Source organism: Melanerpes formicivorus, unplaced genomic scaffold, assembly GCF_026170545.1.
Source record: "Melanerpes formicivorus ecotype bairdi unplaced genomic scaffold, bMelFor1.0.p_v2 SCAF_2, whole genome shotgun sequence".
In the NCBI taxonomy this organism is placed as follows: Eukaryota; Metazoa; Chordata; class Aves; order Piciformes; family Picidae; genus Melanerpes; species Melanerpes formicivorus.
Genome location: NW_027142354.1, coordinates 52,473,135 through 52,491,232, shown reverse-complemented (window position 1 = coordinate 52,491,232; position 18,098 = coordinate 52,473,135). Strand labels below are relative to the sequence as shown.

The 18,098-nt window shown below is 45.0% G+C and overlaps 1 protein-coding gene across 1 annotated transcript; it reads left to right on the top strand.

The window, feature by feature from the left end:
- Positions 1-12,355: 12,355 nt before the first annotated feature.
- DRD1 (dopamine receptor D1) lies at positions 12,356-17,651 on the top strand. Its single transcript, XM_068160436.1, is given in 3 exon segments — positions 12,356-13,659; positions 13,662-13,677; positions 14,382-17,651. Coding segments are annotated over 3 exon segments (1,494 nt in total). The 5' UTR covers positions 12,356-13,545; the 3' UTR covers positions 15,746-17,651.
- Positions 17,652-18,098: the final 447 nt, after the last annotated feature.

Sequence of the window (18,098 nt, the reverse complement as noted above, 5' to 3'; positions counted from 1 at the left end):
TCCGCCCCGGCGGGGCAGGGCCGGGCGGCCCGAGCGGGCGGGCAGACAGACCGACACTGGGCGGTGAGGTCGCTGGAGTCGGGTTGTGTTCGGCCGCTCTGCCTCCCCCACCTTCTGCCTGACCGTCCCCGGGCTGAGCCGGTGGTCTCCCGGAGCTGCGGCTGGCGGGGCAGGGCGGACCCGGGAGCGGCGGCGCCTTCGCCGGGCGCCCTTCAGGTTGTGGAGGCAGGGTCGTGATGGTCGAGCTGGAGACAGACGGATCCAGCCAACGGCGAGAGCAGAGTCAGGAGCAAGATAGCCAATGGCCTACAGCTGGGACAGCGAGGCTGGCTGGCTGCTGCTTTTTCCTTCTCATTACTCCTGCTTTAATACGGATTGAAGAAAAGCAGTGGTGGGGAAAATTTAGGAAATCAGTGAAAGAACTCTTACAAAACCAATTTACTCTTAGATCTTAATCCTAAAACGAGACTAAAATATAGTACAGCAATGCATTCCTATGAAATCCATCCCAGCTGATGAGAACTTTCTTGTGTATGGTGCCTTAAAAACATTGAACCTGGATCCTTGATTTTACTGGAAGGCTGAGAATGGGTTTTGGAGCATTTGTTTCCTTCCAGTAATTATGATCACATTTTATCTTTACAGCATCCAGTAGCTTCTTTGTTTGAGGTTAGATTTGAAAATAAATGTGATTTAATAAAAATAGTAGGGATACTCAATCTCACTGTTTCTATCCTCTCTCCAGCCCAGCTTCCTGGTGGACATGGTGACCAATGCACAAAGGGAATTCTTAATAATGGTTTAATCAGTGCTTAAGGCTGATAGTGTTACGAGTTAGCAACACATAAGCTAGACTTACCCCATAACTGCTGCTGTGTCTTCTGGGAATGGGGAAAAATATTTTCAGATACAGTTATACCATGTGCCATTTACAGCCTGCAGTCAGTGTTACTGTACTGCTGTGGTGGACCAGCATAACATGCCAACCCAGAGAGGCTGATTGCAATTATTGACTGTAACCCATCCCAACTCCTCTAAAGTCTGCTAAAATTCCCTTTGTAACAATGCTGCTCATCCCTGAAGGGGTGGCAGCAGTGCATACAGAGCAATCCCACACTTAAACACTTTGAATATAGGGCTGGCAAGCTCTGACCTCCCTGTCACAGCTTGTTGCAGGATGCTAAAAGGCAATTTTGTATGAAAAAAACCAGAACTCTTCTCAAGTATTAAATGCTTATGGAGATACACTTAATGGTGAAATACTTGCTATTAAAACTTCTATGAAAGAAAACAGGATTAAAGAAAATAAAATATCATGTCAGCTGAAGTTTGTTTTCAGCTTTTAACTAGCCTACTCAGATTATGATTTTCAATGGAAAGTTAAGATTCGACTTTAATTCTGACACAGACACATCAAATCCCAGATGTCCACCTATCTGTTTCCCCTGTGGCACTACAACTTAGGTCATACAGCTGTGTATATATGACAGTTACAGGTGCAAATACAACAGGTGAGACTCCACAGTGAAAGAATCAAAACTTGCACTGATGCCTTGCACTGCATTTTTCTTGCACAACTGTACTGCTAGTGTCTGTAGTGCTTTTTAATTATGTCAGGGGGATCCCGATCTCCACGACCACTGACAGATCCATCGCTGAATACAGATTTGTTCTGCAAAAGCTCTGGTTCCCCCAGAATGCTCATACATGGGCAGTCCATGCTGTCAAACCGTGTAGCTTGGTCAGTGCCTCATTTGTAAGCTGTGTCCATTTCGGGGCCCCTCAGTTTAGGAAAGATGTTGACCTGCTGGAAGGTGTCCAGAGAAAGGCAACAAAGCTGGGGAGGGGCTTGGAGCACAAGCCGTATGAGGAGAGGCTGAGGGAGATGGGGTTGTTTAGCCTGGAGAAGGGGAGGCTCAGGGGAGACCTTATTGCTGTCTACAACTACCTGAAGGGAGGTTGTACACAGGTGGGGGTTGGTCTCTTCTCCCAGGCAACCAGCACCAGAACAAGAGGACACAGTCTCAAGCTGTGCCAGGGGAGGTTTAATTTGGATGTCAGGAAGAAATTCTTCATAGAGAGAGTGATTGGCCATTGGAATGTGCTGCCCAGGGAGGTGGTGGAATCGCCATCATTGGAGGTGTTTAAGAGGAGACTGGATGGGGTGCTTGGTTGCATGGTTTAGTTGATTAGATGGTGTTGGATGATGTGTTGGATGCAATGATCTCAAAGGTCTCTTCCAACCTGGTCTATCCTATCCTATCCTATCCTATCCTATCCTATCCTATCCTATCCTATCCTATCCTATCCTATCCTATCCTATCCTATCGTGTTTGTTTTCTTACAGGCTCATGCAGAGTGTAGTATCTAATGATACATATAGAAAGTGTGTGTCTAGAGACTACTCCTGGATTTATCTAGCCGTAGAGCTCCAATTGAAGCATTCCTCTCAGTTACCTTATTTCCCAAGGAATATATTAGACTCCTGCAAAGCTCCAGATGCACACTGAGTCCTGTGCTTTTGTTGAACTAGGGATTAATTTTACCATCTGCTTGTTTCTACCTGGAAGAATTCCCGGACTATTACAGGGCAAATTCTTCTCTATGGAAAAGGAGGATTTCTGTTCCTCTACAATTACTGCCTTATCTAAGAAATGAGCTTTATTGTATTTGCTTTCCTCAAGCTTTTCTGTATTCATAATATTTACATTGGGCATTAATGCTTTTTATGTTGGGGTGGTGTGGTGATTTTTTTTTTATACCATTTCAAATTGGCACTGGGAATCAACTGGGGAAAAGGAGAAGCTGCTTCACATTCCTTCTGTTAACATAAATGTCCAGTAAGTGGCACTGCAGGACCAGGTTTCCCGCAACCCTGACTCACAAACTGAAGTCAACTAGAGGAAAAGCATGCGTGGGACGTGTCAAGGCATTTCTGCTCCATGAGAAGAGTAGTTCTGGAGCAGGTGGGAAATGATGTGTGGTGATGGCCCTGAAGGTACAGTGCAAGGAACTGCAGTGTGTTCAGCTGCTGGCTCTGGAAGCTGGTGTTAGGAACTGGCCTTGGCACCAAGCGGGCTGTTATCAGCGGTTTGCCAGGAGAAACCTGCAATATTTCTGGGAACTATTCATTAACACTTGGTGGGAGGTGCCTGTGAAAGCTTCGAGCTGGGTTTTGCTGTGAGGAACAGAATACTGTGAGGGGTGAACAATGCATATACAGCATTTCCTATGGTGTATTGGCTTACTGTACACTGATCTTGTCCAAACCCCAGACTGGAAGTGATGTCAGTTCAGTCTGAGGAGTGCTCCGAAGTTCAAAGATTGTTTCTGTACATGAGCTGGGGATTTCTGTGAGTCTGTGTTGGTGTATCAAAAGCCACCACCCTGTTTTCCCAGTCTGATAATGAATAAACTATTATCTAGGGAAACTGGGTCCAACAGACAAGTAACACTACACTTTTTGGCAATAGAAATTGTAACCTGACACTTATATAACAGGATAGAGGATTACTTACAAATGAACTAAAGGTTTTGGCTCCCTCTGCAATATTTGAACCCAATTTTAGATTACTCATGCTATATTGTGCCAAGCTCAACTGATGCATATCCAAGTTTCCTATTTATCTAGATGCATAGTGATATCAGATAAGACTGGAAGAGAATGAACATGAAAAGCCAATCTGCATTTAGAAGCAACATAAAGTTACATTTATAGGGATAAACCAGGCTTTCAAGGGGATTAGTAAACCATTTCCTCTATGATGTGGCTATTTTATAAATGTCTCTTGTGGGATTGTTCATGCCCTGAAGCATCTGTGCCAGCTGCTCTTGGCAACGAGACATGACTAGGCAGACTGATCTGGGATGTCAGTAGGCAGCAGTAGATGTAGTATAGGGGCAAGAGGAGGCACAGCACCATCCGATGGGGCACAGGGAACAGCCACAGGATCTCACAAACTTTTTCATCATCTTCTGGAAAGCAGATATCACTAACTTCTAATAATTTTATCTCCCAAGTCTTTTCGATGGCTTTTGAAAATAGCAATTAAAAATATGCACTCTCAAATGTTTATGCCTGCAGCCACAAAGGATTTAGAATAAACCTTTATTTAGAATAAACCAAACCAGGTTGGAAGAGACCTTCAAGATCATTGCGTCCAACCCATCAACCAATCCAACCCACCCAAACACCTAACCCATGGCACCAAGCACCCCATCAAGTCTCCTCCTGAGCACCTCCAATGACGGTGACTCCACCACCTCCCTGGGCAGCCCATTCCAATGGGCAATCACTCTTTCTGTATAGAACTTCTTCCTAATATCCAACCTGAACCTCCCCTGGCGCAGCCTGAGACTGTGTCCTCTTGTTCTGGTACTGGCTGCCTGGGAGAAGAGACCATCATCCACCTGTCTACAACCTCCCTTCATGTAGTTGTAGAGAGTGATAGGGTCACCCCTGAGTCTCCTCTTCTCCAGGCTGAGCAACCCCAGCTCCCTCAGTCTTTCCTCATAGGGCTTGTGGCACTAGATAATCTCTGACAGCACCAAGGAGTGGAAGGTGACACACGAGTGTGCCACCACAACATGGGAAGGAATGCAGCTGCACAAGCAAACAGGAGAGAACAAAATGTGACAGCACAACATACGACAAAACACCACAGGATGACTTGGAATAGCATGCAACATACCACAGCATGAAATAGCATGCAACAGCACAAACACCACGGAACAACACTCAAGGCCACATCACAGAATGATAGATAGACCTGGAAAGCTGATAGAAATGTCTAGAGAGCACCAAGAGATTCATAGCAGCAGGAAATTCCTAGGAAAGTATGGAAAATGTTTAGAAAATGAGGTGAAACTCCAAGAAAGCTACAGGAAACTCCTGGAAAATGGTGGGAAATTCCTAGAAAGTGGAATAGAATTCCTAGAAAGCTGTGGGAGAACTCCAAGAAGGCAAACTATTAATTCTGAGAAAGTTGTCTACAAATTCCTAGAAAGCTGTAGGGAAATTCTTATGAGGCCACTGGGAATTGCTGTAAAGCAAGAGTGGAATTCTAGGAAGAAATGCACGGTTCCTAGAAAGATGCAGGGAACTTCTAAAGAGCAGAAGGGAATGCCTGGAAAGTAGAGGGCAGTTCCCATAAAGAGTATACAATTACTAGAAACCATCAGGGAAACTTCTAGAAAGGCATTAGACATTTGTTGAAAGCAGCTGGGCATTCCTAGAAAGCAAATGTAAGTTCCTAGTAAGGTGAAAGAAATACTTGGAAAGCACTGGGCAGCTATCCTAGGAAGAATGATGGAATTTCTGAAAGCTGGAGGGGACATTCCCAGATATCACTAGGAAAATCCTAGAAAGGCATGTGAAATCCCTAAGAAGATGTAGAAAAATGCAAGAAAGCAATGGAAAAATCCTAGTTGAATTGTATATCCTGCCAATACCTAAAGACCTGGGGGAAGTTCTTAGGAAGTAGTGCTGAGAAAAGCACAGGAAAAAAATCAACCACTGTAAAGTGTGGGGGAAAAAAAGTGAAACCAGAAAGTAGATAGGATCAGATCCCATAGCCTTTCCCCAAATTTAGCTTGTACCTAGAAGACACCCTGAAATTTAAGCTCTCCTAAATGGAGAGGACTGGTTTGAAGGACTGAGGAAGAGAGACTGAGTGTCTGTGTTAGTTGAGCTGATCCCCAGGGTGCACGAAGGTCAGTCCTGGGCAGCTGAGCTTTGTGGGAGGGTGGGAGGCAGGGATGCACCAGGATGAGTTGTGGACTTGCAAGGCTCCTGACCTTGAGACAGATTTTGATAAACAGATAATGAACCTCAGGGAACATTTCCAGCCTGGGAAAGTACTGTCAGAGACTGTCACAGCAACAACTCTTTACAACACAGGGCAAGGAAAAGTCAAGGGCATTGAGGCAGGCTGCAAAGAGGGAGATGATTCCTATGTTGCTTAGATGAAACAGTCCTGCCTGATGTGATGAAATGGACACGGAGGCTGGAGCAAGAAAGCAGATCCAGATGAGCTAGGGTGAAAGTGGATTTGGGATTGTGTCATAGTTTGAAGTAGCCCAGTCAGATCACCGAGATTTAAAAAAATTCAAATGAAAGTAATGGCAGGAGGAGGGAAGCAGTCCAAAGTTTAGACCTTGGTGTGGATTCTTGTTTGGAATGTTGTTCTAGTGCTTTATCTAACTTGGTGGAGCATTTCTGACTGCCATCAAGTCCAGATTCTGTGATTTGGGGAGGACTTCCACAGCTAACATCTTGCCTCCAAGAACAATTTAATTCCAAAACCTGAAGGCGAGGCCCTGGGTTGGTACAGCTGCAACATCGCAATGGCAGCAGGGCTGTTGGGGAAGCTGCCAAAGGGGAAAAAGCTGTCTGAGATAGTGTATCTCCAAGACTGTGACATTTGGAATAGTCTAGTCAGTACTGGACTGCTGGTTGACCCTGTCTGCCACAGCTGGACCTGTTGTGCTCCTATGTGAGCACCACAGCGCTGCTCTCTTTGCAGGGAGCCCTGGCTGGGTTTCACCAGCAGAGCTACCCGCTCCTGTGGTTCGCTGTGGTGCAGAAACAAAATGCTTCTGTTGGTCTTCACTGCCAGCAACAAGTGATGCTCTGTGCAGTGTCAGCTTTTTTTGTTTGGTTTTGTTTTGTTGTAAGTATCAGTTTAATTATCTTTAATTCAAGGATTTGTAGTGTGTGGATGAAAGGGCTGTGGGGCCTGACCTCAGTGGAAATGCAAGAATATGGACTTAATAAGCAACTGTAGTGCAAATAGTCACTCACCCTCTGCTAACCTTTTGGGGGAAATGGGCTTCTGTAAGTACCAAGCACACTCTTCATTGCCACATGTCCTGCACCAGAAAACCACAAAAACCTGCTGGTAAATTCTCCAGTTCTTCTTCACTCATCAGTCAGGGGTTGGGGTGGAATATTGAGAAGGATCCACTTCATGTTGGCACGCAGCTCAGGAGTAAATCTGTAACACTGGCTTAGGAGGGGAGAGTGCCACCTACCAAGCCATCTGCTAAGAAAATTGTATTATCTGCAGCCTCATCCACTGTTGCTAGAAATCACTGTCACAGTCATCTGTGAAGAGTTTTGCTGCTTATATATATACATATATATATTCTTTTTATCCATCCACTCAGAATTAATTATTTCTCAGATCAATTTCATTCTAATGAATCATTCTGTATGACTGGCTTTATTTAATTTCTGAGATACTGATTAATATATCAAAGCCATCTTTAACATTAGAAGTGCTGTCATTTTTCTTTTTTTTTTCTGTGATTTTTCTTCTGATTCATATCTGCAACTTCAGTTTCTCTGGGGGCCTAAAATGTCTGTCCACTGTGAAGTGAAAGGAAAAAAAATGCAAGCTGTACAGTATTAAAAGAAAATAAAAGCATATGCAAATAAAGCACAAATTGAAAGGCAGTGGCCCAGTCTGCATTTTGTGTTGACTGACTAGTTGATGTGGTATTTCATATAGTAAGTCCTCTGCAATTAGTTGTGTAGGGTTTTTACGTGCATGGTTTAGAACATAAGATTCAGCAGTACACTGAGCTTCTATGTTTGCCAGTGAAATGTTCAGAAATTGAGCTATTTTGTATCTTTTGGTTTAGGTTAAGTTCTAAAGAAGGGGTCTCGTTGGTTCGCTGTGGATTTCCTGGCACTCCTCTGCCATGCCGCAGGGATGAGGCAGTCAGAGGAAGCTTTTTTCTTTCCTTAGAGCTCTCCTCTCAGTTCTAATTTATTCTCATCATCCTCTGCAGTTTGGCTCTCTACCACCCCGGAGTGGAGAGTGTTGGCAGGGCAGTAATCCCTCCCCTACCCTGTATCTGTGGCAGATAGAGATCCTAGATAGAGAAGGGGGAGACGCTGGGGCTTTTCTGCTCACACAATTTCTAGGGCAATTTAAGATCCAGTAATGGACTTTGGTTTGATGGAGCAGATCAAGCTGTGAGAGGAAGGGTTGCTCCAAGTGTTCATCGTGGAAAACTTTGCTTTCTCTGGTCCTGCGGGAGTTAGTGAGTGGAACTGGAAAAGCCCCTAAACAGTCACTGCATAAGCTCTGCCAATTAAATAACAGGGCTATTGGCAGCATTGCACCAAGTGTAAATTACCCATGGCTCCTGTATTGCAGGAGGCTGGGGACTGTTTAGATGACAGCTTCTGCTTGGATCCCTGGACACGGGTGTGCCTTTCACCCCCTCTGTCTTCCTCTTCTCTCTGAAGAGAGAGATTTTGTTGTAAAATCTGGGGGTTATAGGCTGAAACCAACCAGTTTTGCTCTGGGTTTGTGCTGCAAATGTAGAGAGGAGAAGGGGAATGGAGTCTGAATAGAGCTTGCATGAGCAGGAGGGAACACTGCTCTTTTCCCTTTACAAACATCCAGATGATGGTTTGCCCTACTCCTGCAGACACGAGGCTGCTGCCTGTTCTCTCACAGTACAGAACTCCTTTTTGCAGGCTTTCTCCAACGTGGTTGGGGATGGAGGTAGGCTTTCCTGGCTGGGACTGTGACTGTGCTCTAACAGTCCAGCGTCAATGAACCAGGAACAGGAGATGCCAGAGGAGCAGTGGTGCCTGGTCCTCCCTAGTGAACATCTGCCACCAGTGCATGAGCTCTGGATCCCAGGAACCAGAAGCATTGCCCATTTTTTTCCCCATTTGTATCCTCCTTGCGTCACCCATTGTATCCAGATCTGCCACTGCCTTACTTAGCTGCCTGAAGCAAGGCATTCAGATTCAACCTTTAATACCTGATGTTTCTGTTTGGGCTTTTTAATTTTTCCTTTTTCCTTGTCAGTGTGCAGGCTTCTGCACATACTTCACCAGTGATCTGATACCCAGGGATGCTTGCATGCGCAGGTTGCTGTTGGAAATAGTTCAAAAGCCAACATTCACTAGGGCACTGATGTACTTTTAAAATAATTCCTACTGAATCCCTCAGACTCTAAGGTCCACCTGCAGGTGGATATGCCTGTAACCTACATCCCCCCAAAAGCCCAAACCGAATTCACAAAACCCAACCATGCTTAATATTTAGGCCTCTTATTGCCAGTGTTTGGGGACTAGAAATAATTTCTTTCACTGATCTTTCTCCCTGCTGGTGGATCTTTATCATTCAAGAATGAACTTCAGATCCTTGGAGATGTTTGGGGTTTTTAGCAGCAAAGTCATAGTTTTTTTTATGCTGCTGCTCTTTGCTCTGCATTTTTGTACTCACTACTGCAGTTTTCCCCGTGGACTGCCCAACATGATAATATCAATTTAACCAGTTTGCTTCACTGATCTTTACGAGAGTTCATAGCTGTTGTTCGATTTCCAGGAACCCTTGCTTTCCCCCACAAGGTTACACTGAGGCTAAAGTTATCTTGGCTTATTAGTAAAACCAGCTATTTAGAAACTTGACAGCTCTTTTAGACATTATTTCTGGTAACATGCCTCAGCTGATTTCATGTTTAATAAATCCCATGCGTTTAGACTCAAAAAGTCATCCCAAGACTGACATGAGTACAATTTGTATCCACATACCCTATCATTATTTTGTACATTCAGGTGCCTTTCTCCAGTTCTACTATGTGTGCTGCTTTATAGATTCAAGCACGTTTATCTGAACGCAGGACCTGCACTTTGTTCAACTCTGACTTGGTCCTCCAGTAGCGAATGGCTATTTGAATGAAGATCGTTTGGATCAAAGTGCCACTTGGTGTTTTTATTTTCAAATCTTTGTGTGGAGCAAATAAGAATGTTTCCAATTGGAGTCTCCTGACAGAATCACAGAATCACAGAATGTATCTGGTTTGAAGAGACCTCGAAGATCATCCAGTCCAACCTTCTACCCAGTACTGAAGGGTCAGCAGTGAACAATGTCCCTAAGCACCAGGTCCACATACCTCCTGAACACCCCAGGAGTGGTGACTCCAACACTTCCCTGTGCAGACTATTTCAATGTTTGATAACCCTTTCAGTGAAAGGTGCAGGTGTTTCACAGGGTGGTGACAGAGACACTAAAGCTTTCCTTTCCTGGGCATCACTTTGATGCCAGCATCCGTTACTGGTGATTGAACAGCATTAAATAAAACCAAGCAGCTGTTTTACGTGGGTACCTAGGGAGAATGAAACAAACTCTGTGCATGTTTCTGAATCTCCAGGAAACAACTGCACTCTTGCCGTGTTGCTGGCGGTGTTAGGCATGTCCTAACCTGGACAGGAATTGATCCCTCTTGCACTGGCTGGAGGTAGATTAGCCAGAGAGCAGTGAAAGGAAAATTCACCCTGTACTTTGTATAACTGGCTCCCAGAGTAATGTCAATTGTCTGCCTAATCCCACCTCTAAATTTACCTAATTAGTAAAAGGGGTTTGCTGGATTTCACTTCTGTTCTTCGCTTGGCTATGACTATTAAGTCATGAAAGTTTTTAAAGCTTTCAAATTAGCTGAAGTGACAAATGAGAGCAGCAGGTTTCTCTGTGTGAAACACTGGTATTTGAACACTGCGTAGCTGTTCAAGGGGCTTTGCTCTGATAGCAATGTCTCAGCTGAGCCAAACCTCACATTCACCCAGGAACTGATTACACAGACTTAGTGATGAGACAGAAGAGAGTCTCTGATTTCTCAAACAGGTACTTGAATTGCCAAACAAGTAAGGACTGTGAGAGCCTTACAGGCTGCTGTGAACAGAAAGCTAAAAGTCTTTTTTTTTTTAATGTCAGATTAGAATGAAAGTTTAAAGCCCATCACCCATATGAGCAGCATTAGGGTATTCTAGCAGTGAAGTCAGCCTCTTCCTCAGGAAGGGCTACTCCCTTGCAAACTTAACTGAAGACTTCACTCAGTGAGCTGGTAAGCCGATGACTGAGAACAGACTGCTCTCTTCTCTGCAGTGTGTGCCTCAGTGCTTCCCGCCAGTACACACCAAAAATTGTTGCTGTTAGTGTACTCTGGGGTTGTGATTTCTCCTGGAATGATCCAGGATGGCTGGGGTAGAAAGGCATTTGGGGAGGCCTCTGGAAACTTTTACAAATAAAACCCATCGTGCTCAGTGACTTCTTACTCAGGGACTGTTCCCCACAGTCCAGGGTTCCTACTGAAAACCAGGAACATGCTATGTTTTCAGAGGATAATTGTCACGCAGTAAACATCACCTGTTTTGTGCTTTAAGAGCAGAAGAAAAAAAAAATCTTGAAAATAGAAAAAAACCCATCTCTTCACAGTGAGTTTCATTACAGATCTCTATTACTGAACAGCAGAGGATTAATTTTCTTGTCTGTTTTCACCCTTCTCGGGGGGTGAGCAATGATTAAGGGACAGGATAACAAGAAAGGGGAATGAGAACTAGCTGTGAAGCAATCAAAAAGAAGAAAAGAGAAAGAGAGGGAAAGGAAAACAAATGTTTAAATTAGTCAGGGTTAATGTGGCACTCTATCTGCTTTAATTGACATTATGAAAAATTGTAGATGGCACTAAAGAAACTTCACTAATGCTGAACCCTGCAAAATATAGCTTGACAGCTTACTTAGCTTGTTTGTTCTTCTAAGAGGCTTTTAATCTTTGCTTGATGTCTTTTATTTTCATTTTCTGATTTTTTTTTTTTTTTTGAGTAAGACACTTAGGCAAAAGTAGTAACTTGCAAATCAGCATGTTCTTCTTTCCTTGCTTGTAGTGTTTAAGATAAGAAAGAAAAAAAACCCTTTTGGAGAAAGGACGGGTTTGACCTGTAACCTCTCTGTTTTAGGTGCTTACTACCGAACCTGAAGGATTTTTGCAAAGGAGAAAACACAGTTTGAAGACAGTGGCAGGTTGTTGGGTGTAAAGACGGCAGTTCATGACACTAGACACGAAACCAGTTTCATCTCCCACTGGGGGTGACCGCCCCGGCGCTTCAGCGGCCCCAGTTAGCCGGGGCCAGCTTTTCGTTTGCTATCCCCACGCCTGATACCCCACCAAGTTAGACAGGACGCGAAGCCGCAGGCAGCCACCCAACCCAGGAACCTGGGATTTGGGCATCACTCCCTTAATTTCCAGCAGGGACAGCGATGCTCTTTCGCCCTGTGTCACGCACCCGGGGCTGTCTGGTGGGGGGACTGGGCTGGGCAGGGGCGGGGGGGGGATGCGGAGCTCCCGGCACAGCCCTGCCTCTCGGGGCTGCCCTTTGTCCCGGCTGCCGCCTCCGCGGGGCGGCGCGGAGGGGCGCGGGGCTGCGGCCGCCCAGGAGAGGGAGCCCGGCGGCCGCGGCTGCGCCGGGAGCGGAGCGAGAGGCGGCGCGGAGCGGAGCGTTGCCCCGGCTGCAGCCCCCGCCAGCCCGGTCCGCCCCGCGCCCGTCAGCACCGCAGCGCTGCCGCCCCTTCCTTCCTCGCCGTACCGGGAAGGGTCTCGGCTGCCCCCACCATCCCGAGCGTGCCCCCGGGGCTGGCGAAGCCGCAGGTGCTTTGGCCGACAGCTCGCCCCTAGCATCGCCCAGCCCGGAGTTGGCGCCGCTACTTACTTTCCGCATTCATTAGCTGAACTCGGCTGGCTCGCATCGCGCAGCGCCCAGGCGTCCCGGAGCTCAGGACTGGGCAAAGTAATCTCGTTTGCGCTAAACTACAGCACAACGGCTCCAGGAGCCCGATTTTGCGCCTTGCCCGGGCTGCCTGGCTGGCCGGGACCTTATCACTCAGGAAGGCAGAAAAACCGGGAGAGGCTGACCAGAAGAAGCTGCGCCTGACCGAAGATGTCAGAGGAGGCGAAGGGGGGTTGCTTTTTGCCTGCCGCTTGCCTCCATGCCTGTCTTTCGCTCGTCTTAATCCTTTAGGAAGGAGACCCCAGGCAGCTAGACCTTTTCTGGAGGGGCGATGATGCCGAGCCCTGCCCCGGGCAAAAGAAATGTTTCGCTGCCCGGACCCGCCGGTATCGGGGATGCGCGGCCCGGGGCGGGCTGTGGGAGAGCCTGAGCAGCTGTCTCTGCCCGCGCCGTTCTGAGAGGGGACAAAACATGGTAAAATCTGGAGCCGATCCTTGGAGCGCAGCCCCGCTGAGCTGGAGGTGGGATTATTCCGGGGTAGGTATGGAGAGCTATAATCTGGCAGCAGAGTGTTGAAGAGACTTGTCCCCGCTGGAGGAGGAACCCAGTGGGGGCACCGCCGGCGTGGGTACTGAAGTTCTTCTCCTCCTCTAGCTCTTCTTTCTTCTTCTAGTGAGCCACAGAAGAAAGAACTAGTACTTGGCTCCTGCCAGTGTTGGGAATACCGTGCCTTTTGTCTGGGATGGTGTGCCCTGATGTGCCACTTTGACAGGATGTACAAAGTGCGACTGGGACTGATGCGGCCAGCAAAGTTTGCAGAGTGATCAGCAGGGCCCGTGGGATGGAGGTAGCTGGGCACACGCCGGTGGGGTCGGGCACACGCCGGTGGGGTCTGTCACACACCGTCTGACAGTACAGACCTGCTGCTCCCTTGGAAACTAACTCCCGATGGTCAGACTGCTGGCTCCAGTTTTTCCTTTTCCTCTGCCAATCTGCACTTTCAGGGAGATGACCACATGCACACACCTGATGCAATGCAGTGTTTCTGTGGTGGTTTTGTACATAAGATTTGCTATGCAATTCCAAAACTAAAAGAGGAGGAGAGACGGCCCTGCATCCCAGAGCAAAACAAGAATCAAAGGTGAAAGGTAGGAGTCAGCATTTCTCGTTTAACTAAAACTAAATAACCTTCTTACTGAAAACCTTTCAAACACACCTGCTGTATGTTTATTTACTTTGTCCCAGAAGTGTAAACCACTTTGAAACAAAGTGAAGATTTTCTTTCTGACACTACCCAGAAACAGAGAACTGATGCATTTTGTAACAGGAGTGTAGCGCGGAGGAAGGATGGAGTGTTTCATCAGTGAGACATTTAGGAGCCTAGAGAAAAAGTACCTTGTGTGTAGTACACTTCAGTAAATATGAAGGGCTAGTGCAATGGACACAGGAAACACTCGATCAATAGCCTGTTTAAGTGGGAATATATGAAACCACGGAAAAGTGATAGCTTTCCTGTCTGTGGGGTCTGTTTGCAGAGGACAGCAGCAGAACATTTGCAGGTGAACTGTCTGAATTAGGCTACCTCATGCTGTGGTGGTGCATTGCGTTTCTGAAGGGATTACTTAAAAAACTAGTCTGCAATGTGAACTGTGTTTGTGCATTTTCAGTTCCTGCTCATAGAGCTTTCAGTGTTGCTCAGGATGATTCAAAGTGTGTGAAGTCCATCTGGGAGTGAAGGGACCATAAGAAAGTACCTTTGGTCGGTTTGGTGATGAGTAATTAATGGCTGTCTGATCCCTGCAAGATAAGAAGCTGATGTTGTCATGAAAATCATGATATGATTTTCCCTCAGGAGAAACTATGACTTGGAACGACACCACTATGGATGGGGAAGGGTTGCTGGTGGAAAGGGACTCTTCCTTTCGGATCCTCACGGGCTGCTTCCTATCGCTGCTGATCCTCTCCACACTGCTTGGGAACACGCTGGTCTGCGCAGCTGTCATTAGGTTTCGCCACCTCAGGTCCAAGGTGACCAACTTCTTTGTCATCTCCTTGGCCGTGTCAGATCTCCTAGTGGCAGTTTTGGTCATGCCTTGGAAAGCTGTGGCTGAGATTGCTGGTTTCTGGCCTTTTGGTTCATTTTGCAACATCTGGGTGGCCTTCGATATTATGTGCTCAACAGCCTCCATCTTAAATCTCTGTGTCATTAGTGTGGACAGATACTGGGCCATCTCCAGCCCATTTAGGTATGAGAGGAAAATGACCCCCAAGGCAGCCTTCATCATGATCAGCGTGGCGTGGACTTTGTCTGTGCTGATCTCCTTCATCCCTGTGCAGCTGAACTGGCACAAGGCTACAACCACAAGCTTTTTGGACCTAAATGCCAGCTTAGAAAGTGTAAGCACGGACAACTGTGATTCTAGCCTAAACAGGATGTATGCTATCTCCTCTTCTCTAATTAGCTTCTATATACCTGTGGCCATCATGATAGTGACTTACACAAGGATATACAGAATTGCTCAGAAGCAAATACGACGCATCTCAGCTTTGGAGAGAGCAGCAGTGCATGCCAAGAATTGCCAGAACACGAGTGGCAACAGAAGCAGTATGGACTGCCAGCAACCAGAGAGCAACTTCAAAATGTCCTTCAAGAGGGAAACAAAGGTTTTAAAGACTTTGTCAGTGATCATGGGGGTGTTTGTGTGCTGCTGGTTGCCATTTTTTGTATTGAACTGCATGATTCCCTTCTGTGAGCCTACCCAACCATCCAAGGGAGCAGAAGCTTTCTGCATAGATTCTACCACCTTTGACGTTTTTGTTTGGTTTGGATGGGCTAATTCTTCCCTCAACCCCATCATTTATGCCTTCAATGCTGATTTCCGCAAGGCATTTTCGACCCTGCTAGGATGCTACAGGCTCTGCCCTATGTCTGGCAATGCTATTGAGACTGTTAGTATTAACAATAATGGAGCAGTTGTCTTTTCGAGCCAACATGAGCCCAAAGGGTCCAGCCCCAAAGAGTCTAATCTGGTTTATCTGATTCCACATGCAATTATCTGTCCAGAAGAAGAACCTCTCAAGAAGGAAGAAGAGGGTGAACTCTCTAAGACCTTGGAGAAAATGTCTCCAGCACTGTCGGGTATCTTGGATTATGAAGCCGATGTTTCATTAGAGAAGATCAATCCCATTACACAAAATGGACAGCATAAAACCTGAACAGTAAAGTTTACCTAGCAAGACCTAACAGTGTTTATTGTAATGATCTTTCCCCCCCTCCTTAAAACAAACCAACCAAACAAAAAACAACCAAACAAAAAACAACCAAACAAAAAACAACCAAACAAAAAACTCCCACAAGATTTTTTGGTAAGAAACTCAGATCTAGGGAGAAATAATTTGCCTTGAGCTCAGAATTAATCTTCCTGGCATTTAAAGCAAGTTTAACACCTTAAACAACAAACAGAAAAGGATCTTGAAAATTGGCTAGAAAAAGAAAAAAAGGATCCTAAACTGTACTGTTCATACTGAGGAAAATATACAAATACAGGTACAGTGCAGTGAGAAGGAAAATATTGTTTCTTCTCTACCCAGAGAAACCAACTTCTAGCTTAAAATGAGGCAAAAGATAAATGTTAAATATTTAAAGACTAATGTTTACTAGAAGTTAAGAGATTGCTGTGTCTTGTGATAGTGGGTGTTAACAGGTCCTAATTAAAGGCTGAGGGATTGTAAAGGTAGGTAGATGCCTTCTTAAAATTATTTCTGACAAATAATTGAGCCTTATAATGAGAATGGTTATTTTTAAAGCTGTGGGAAGTAACATGTTGATACTGGTTTTATTTATTTATTGTTTTAAATTGGTATTTTTCACATGTTATAACAGATCCAGCTTTATTTATGTTATTTAAGGAGATATTTTTTTGGTGTGTGTCATAACTGCGTTTTGACCAGTCAACCAGTCAGCACTTTATTACAAGCTCTGATAGTCTGGAGTGCCAGTGAGGGGAATGAAGGAATGTTAAGAAGCTCAGCAAGAAATGGAGGAATCAACAGAACTGATGCTGTGTGGAGTTTGTTTGCTTGTGGGCTTTCCCTTTTATTCTTTTCTTTTCTTCTTTTCCTTTTATAAAGTGAGATTTCTTTCACAAGATAGGACCAGCGTTGACTGAGTTGTGAATTCTCTTCCCTTACAGAAATAAAAGAAATTGCTGCTATTTATTTTTAAGAAGTTTCATGTTACAAAGACTTTGCTAGAATGTCAAGTTTGTGGATCTGTAAATACCTTAAACATGACTACAACCTTAAGAAGAATCCGATTTGAGAAGACAAGCTTCTTAGATAACAATTCTTAGTACATGATGTTTTGTATTTATGTAAGATAAACAGCTTTCTCAGACTTTTCTTATTTCGAGTCTTGGATATCTTTTCTGAACAAACACAATTGGTTATAATGGTAGTAAACATGCCAGACCTCGTTATCATCCGTATTACTGCAGTGCCACCAGGATCATGCTGTCTGTCTGCTACTGTATCACGGTCAGAATTCCAGAGTGCTAGTGCTTCACTTTGGAAACCAGGAGGACGTTACATTTTCAGTAATTACCATGTCGTTAGTCCGTTCAATATGGAATAGTGCCTCCTAACCATTTTGGAATAAGACATTTCTAAATGTGGATGGAACTGCAGCCCCCCCCCCCCCCCCCAAACCATCCTGTGAGCTCCAAAAAAAAGTTGCCAATGTTTAATTCAAAAACCCTGCTACTTTTCCGTTGTCCTTCCCCTGCTGCTTTCCCTTGGTAATGCCAAAAGCAATCTGTGAACGTTAGCATCAGAACCATTGGATGTTAATATTCAGCAGCATTCAAAGAAAGCTGTTTGTTTTCTGAGTGGGAGAGAATACCCTTTGGAGCAACTTTTTCATGACATATATTAAAAAATGTGTTGTAAGGAAAAGAGAACTGAGAAGGGGAAAAAAAAAAAATTGAAGTCTAATGAACTATATACATCCTGCATCAGGTCTGTGTATTTATGTACTGTGAATGTTTTCATAATTTTATTGCCTGTATGCTGCTTTCATACATATAATAAAATTATTTTGTGAACAGAAGGTCAAAATAAAATAATCTGCATTGCATTTATTAAATACATGCTGGGTTTTGGCAGTTGTATTGATCGTGTTCCAGGCGAGGACTGTTCCTCTTTTTCCATTTGCCCTTATTTGGGATCACACCCGTGAGGCAGATGGGAATCTTTATTAGAAGCAGGAGAAAGTCCTCTCTGCTGAGAGACCTCTGAGCTCTAAACTAGGATATGAAAGCAGTAGATGCAGTTTGGAAGCAGCCACACTCTGCTGTAATATAACTAGTTAAAATGTGTAAAGCTCGACCTACTGGTGACTCTTACTTCAATGACTTTTTTTTTGCTTTGGTGTAACAGAGTAGTGAACTTGGTCTATAGCATGTTTCCCCTCCCCTTTCTTATTCCCCCCCCTTTTCAGTCTGTGTAGCACTTTTCAAAGTTTGATATATCCTCATTGCCTTTCTGGAACAAAGTGAATAATTTCAGAAGA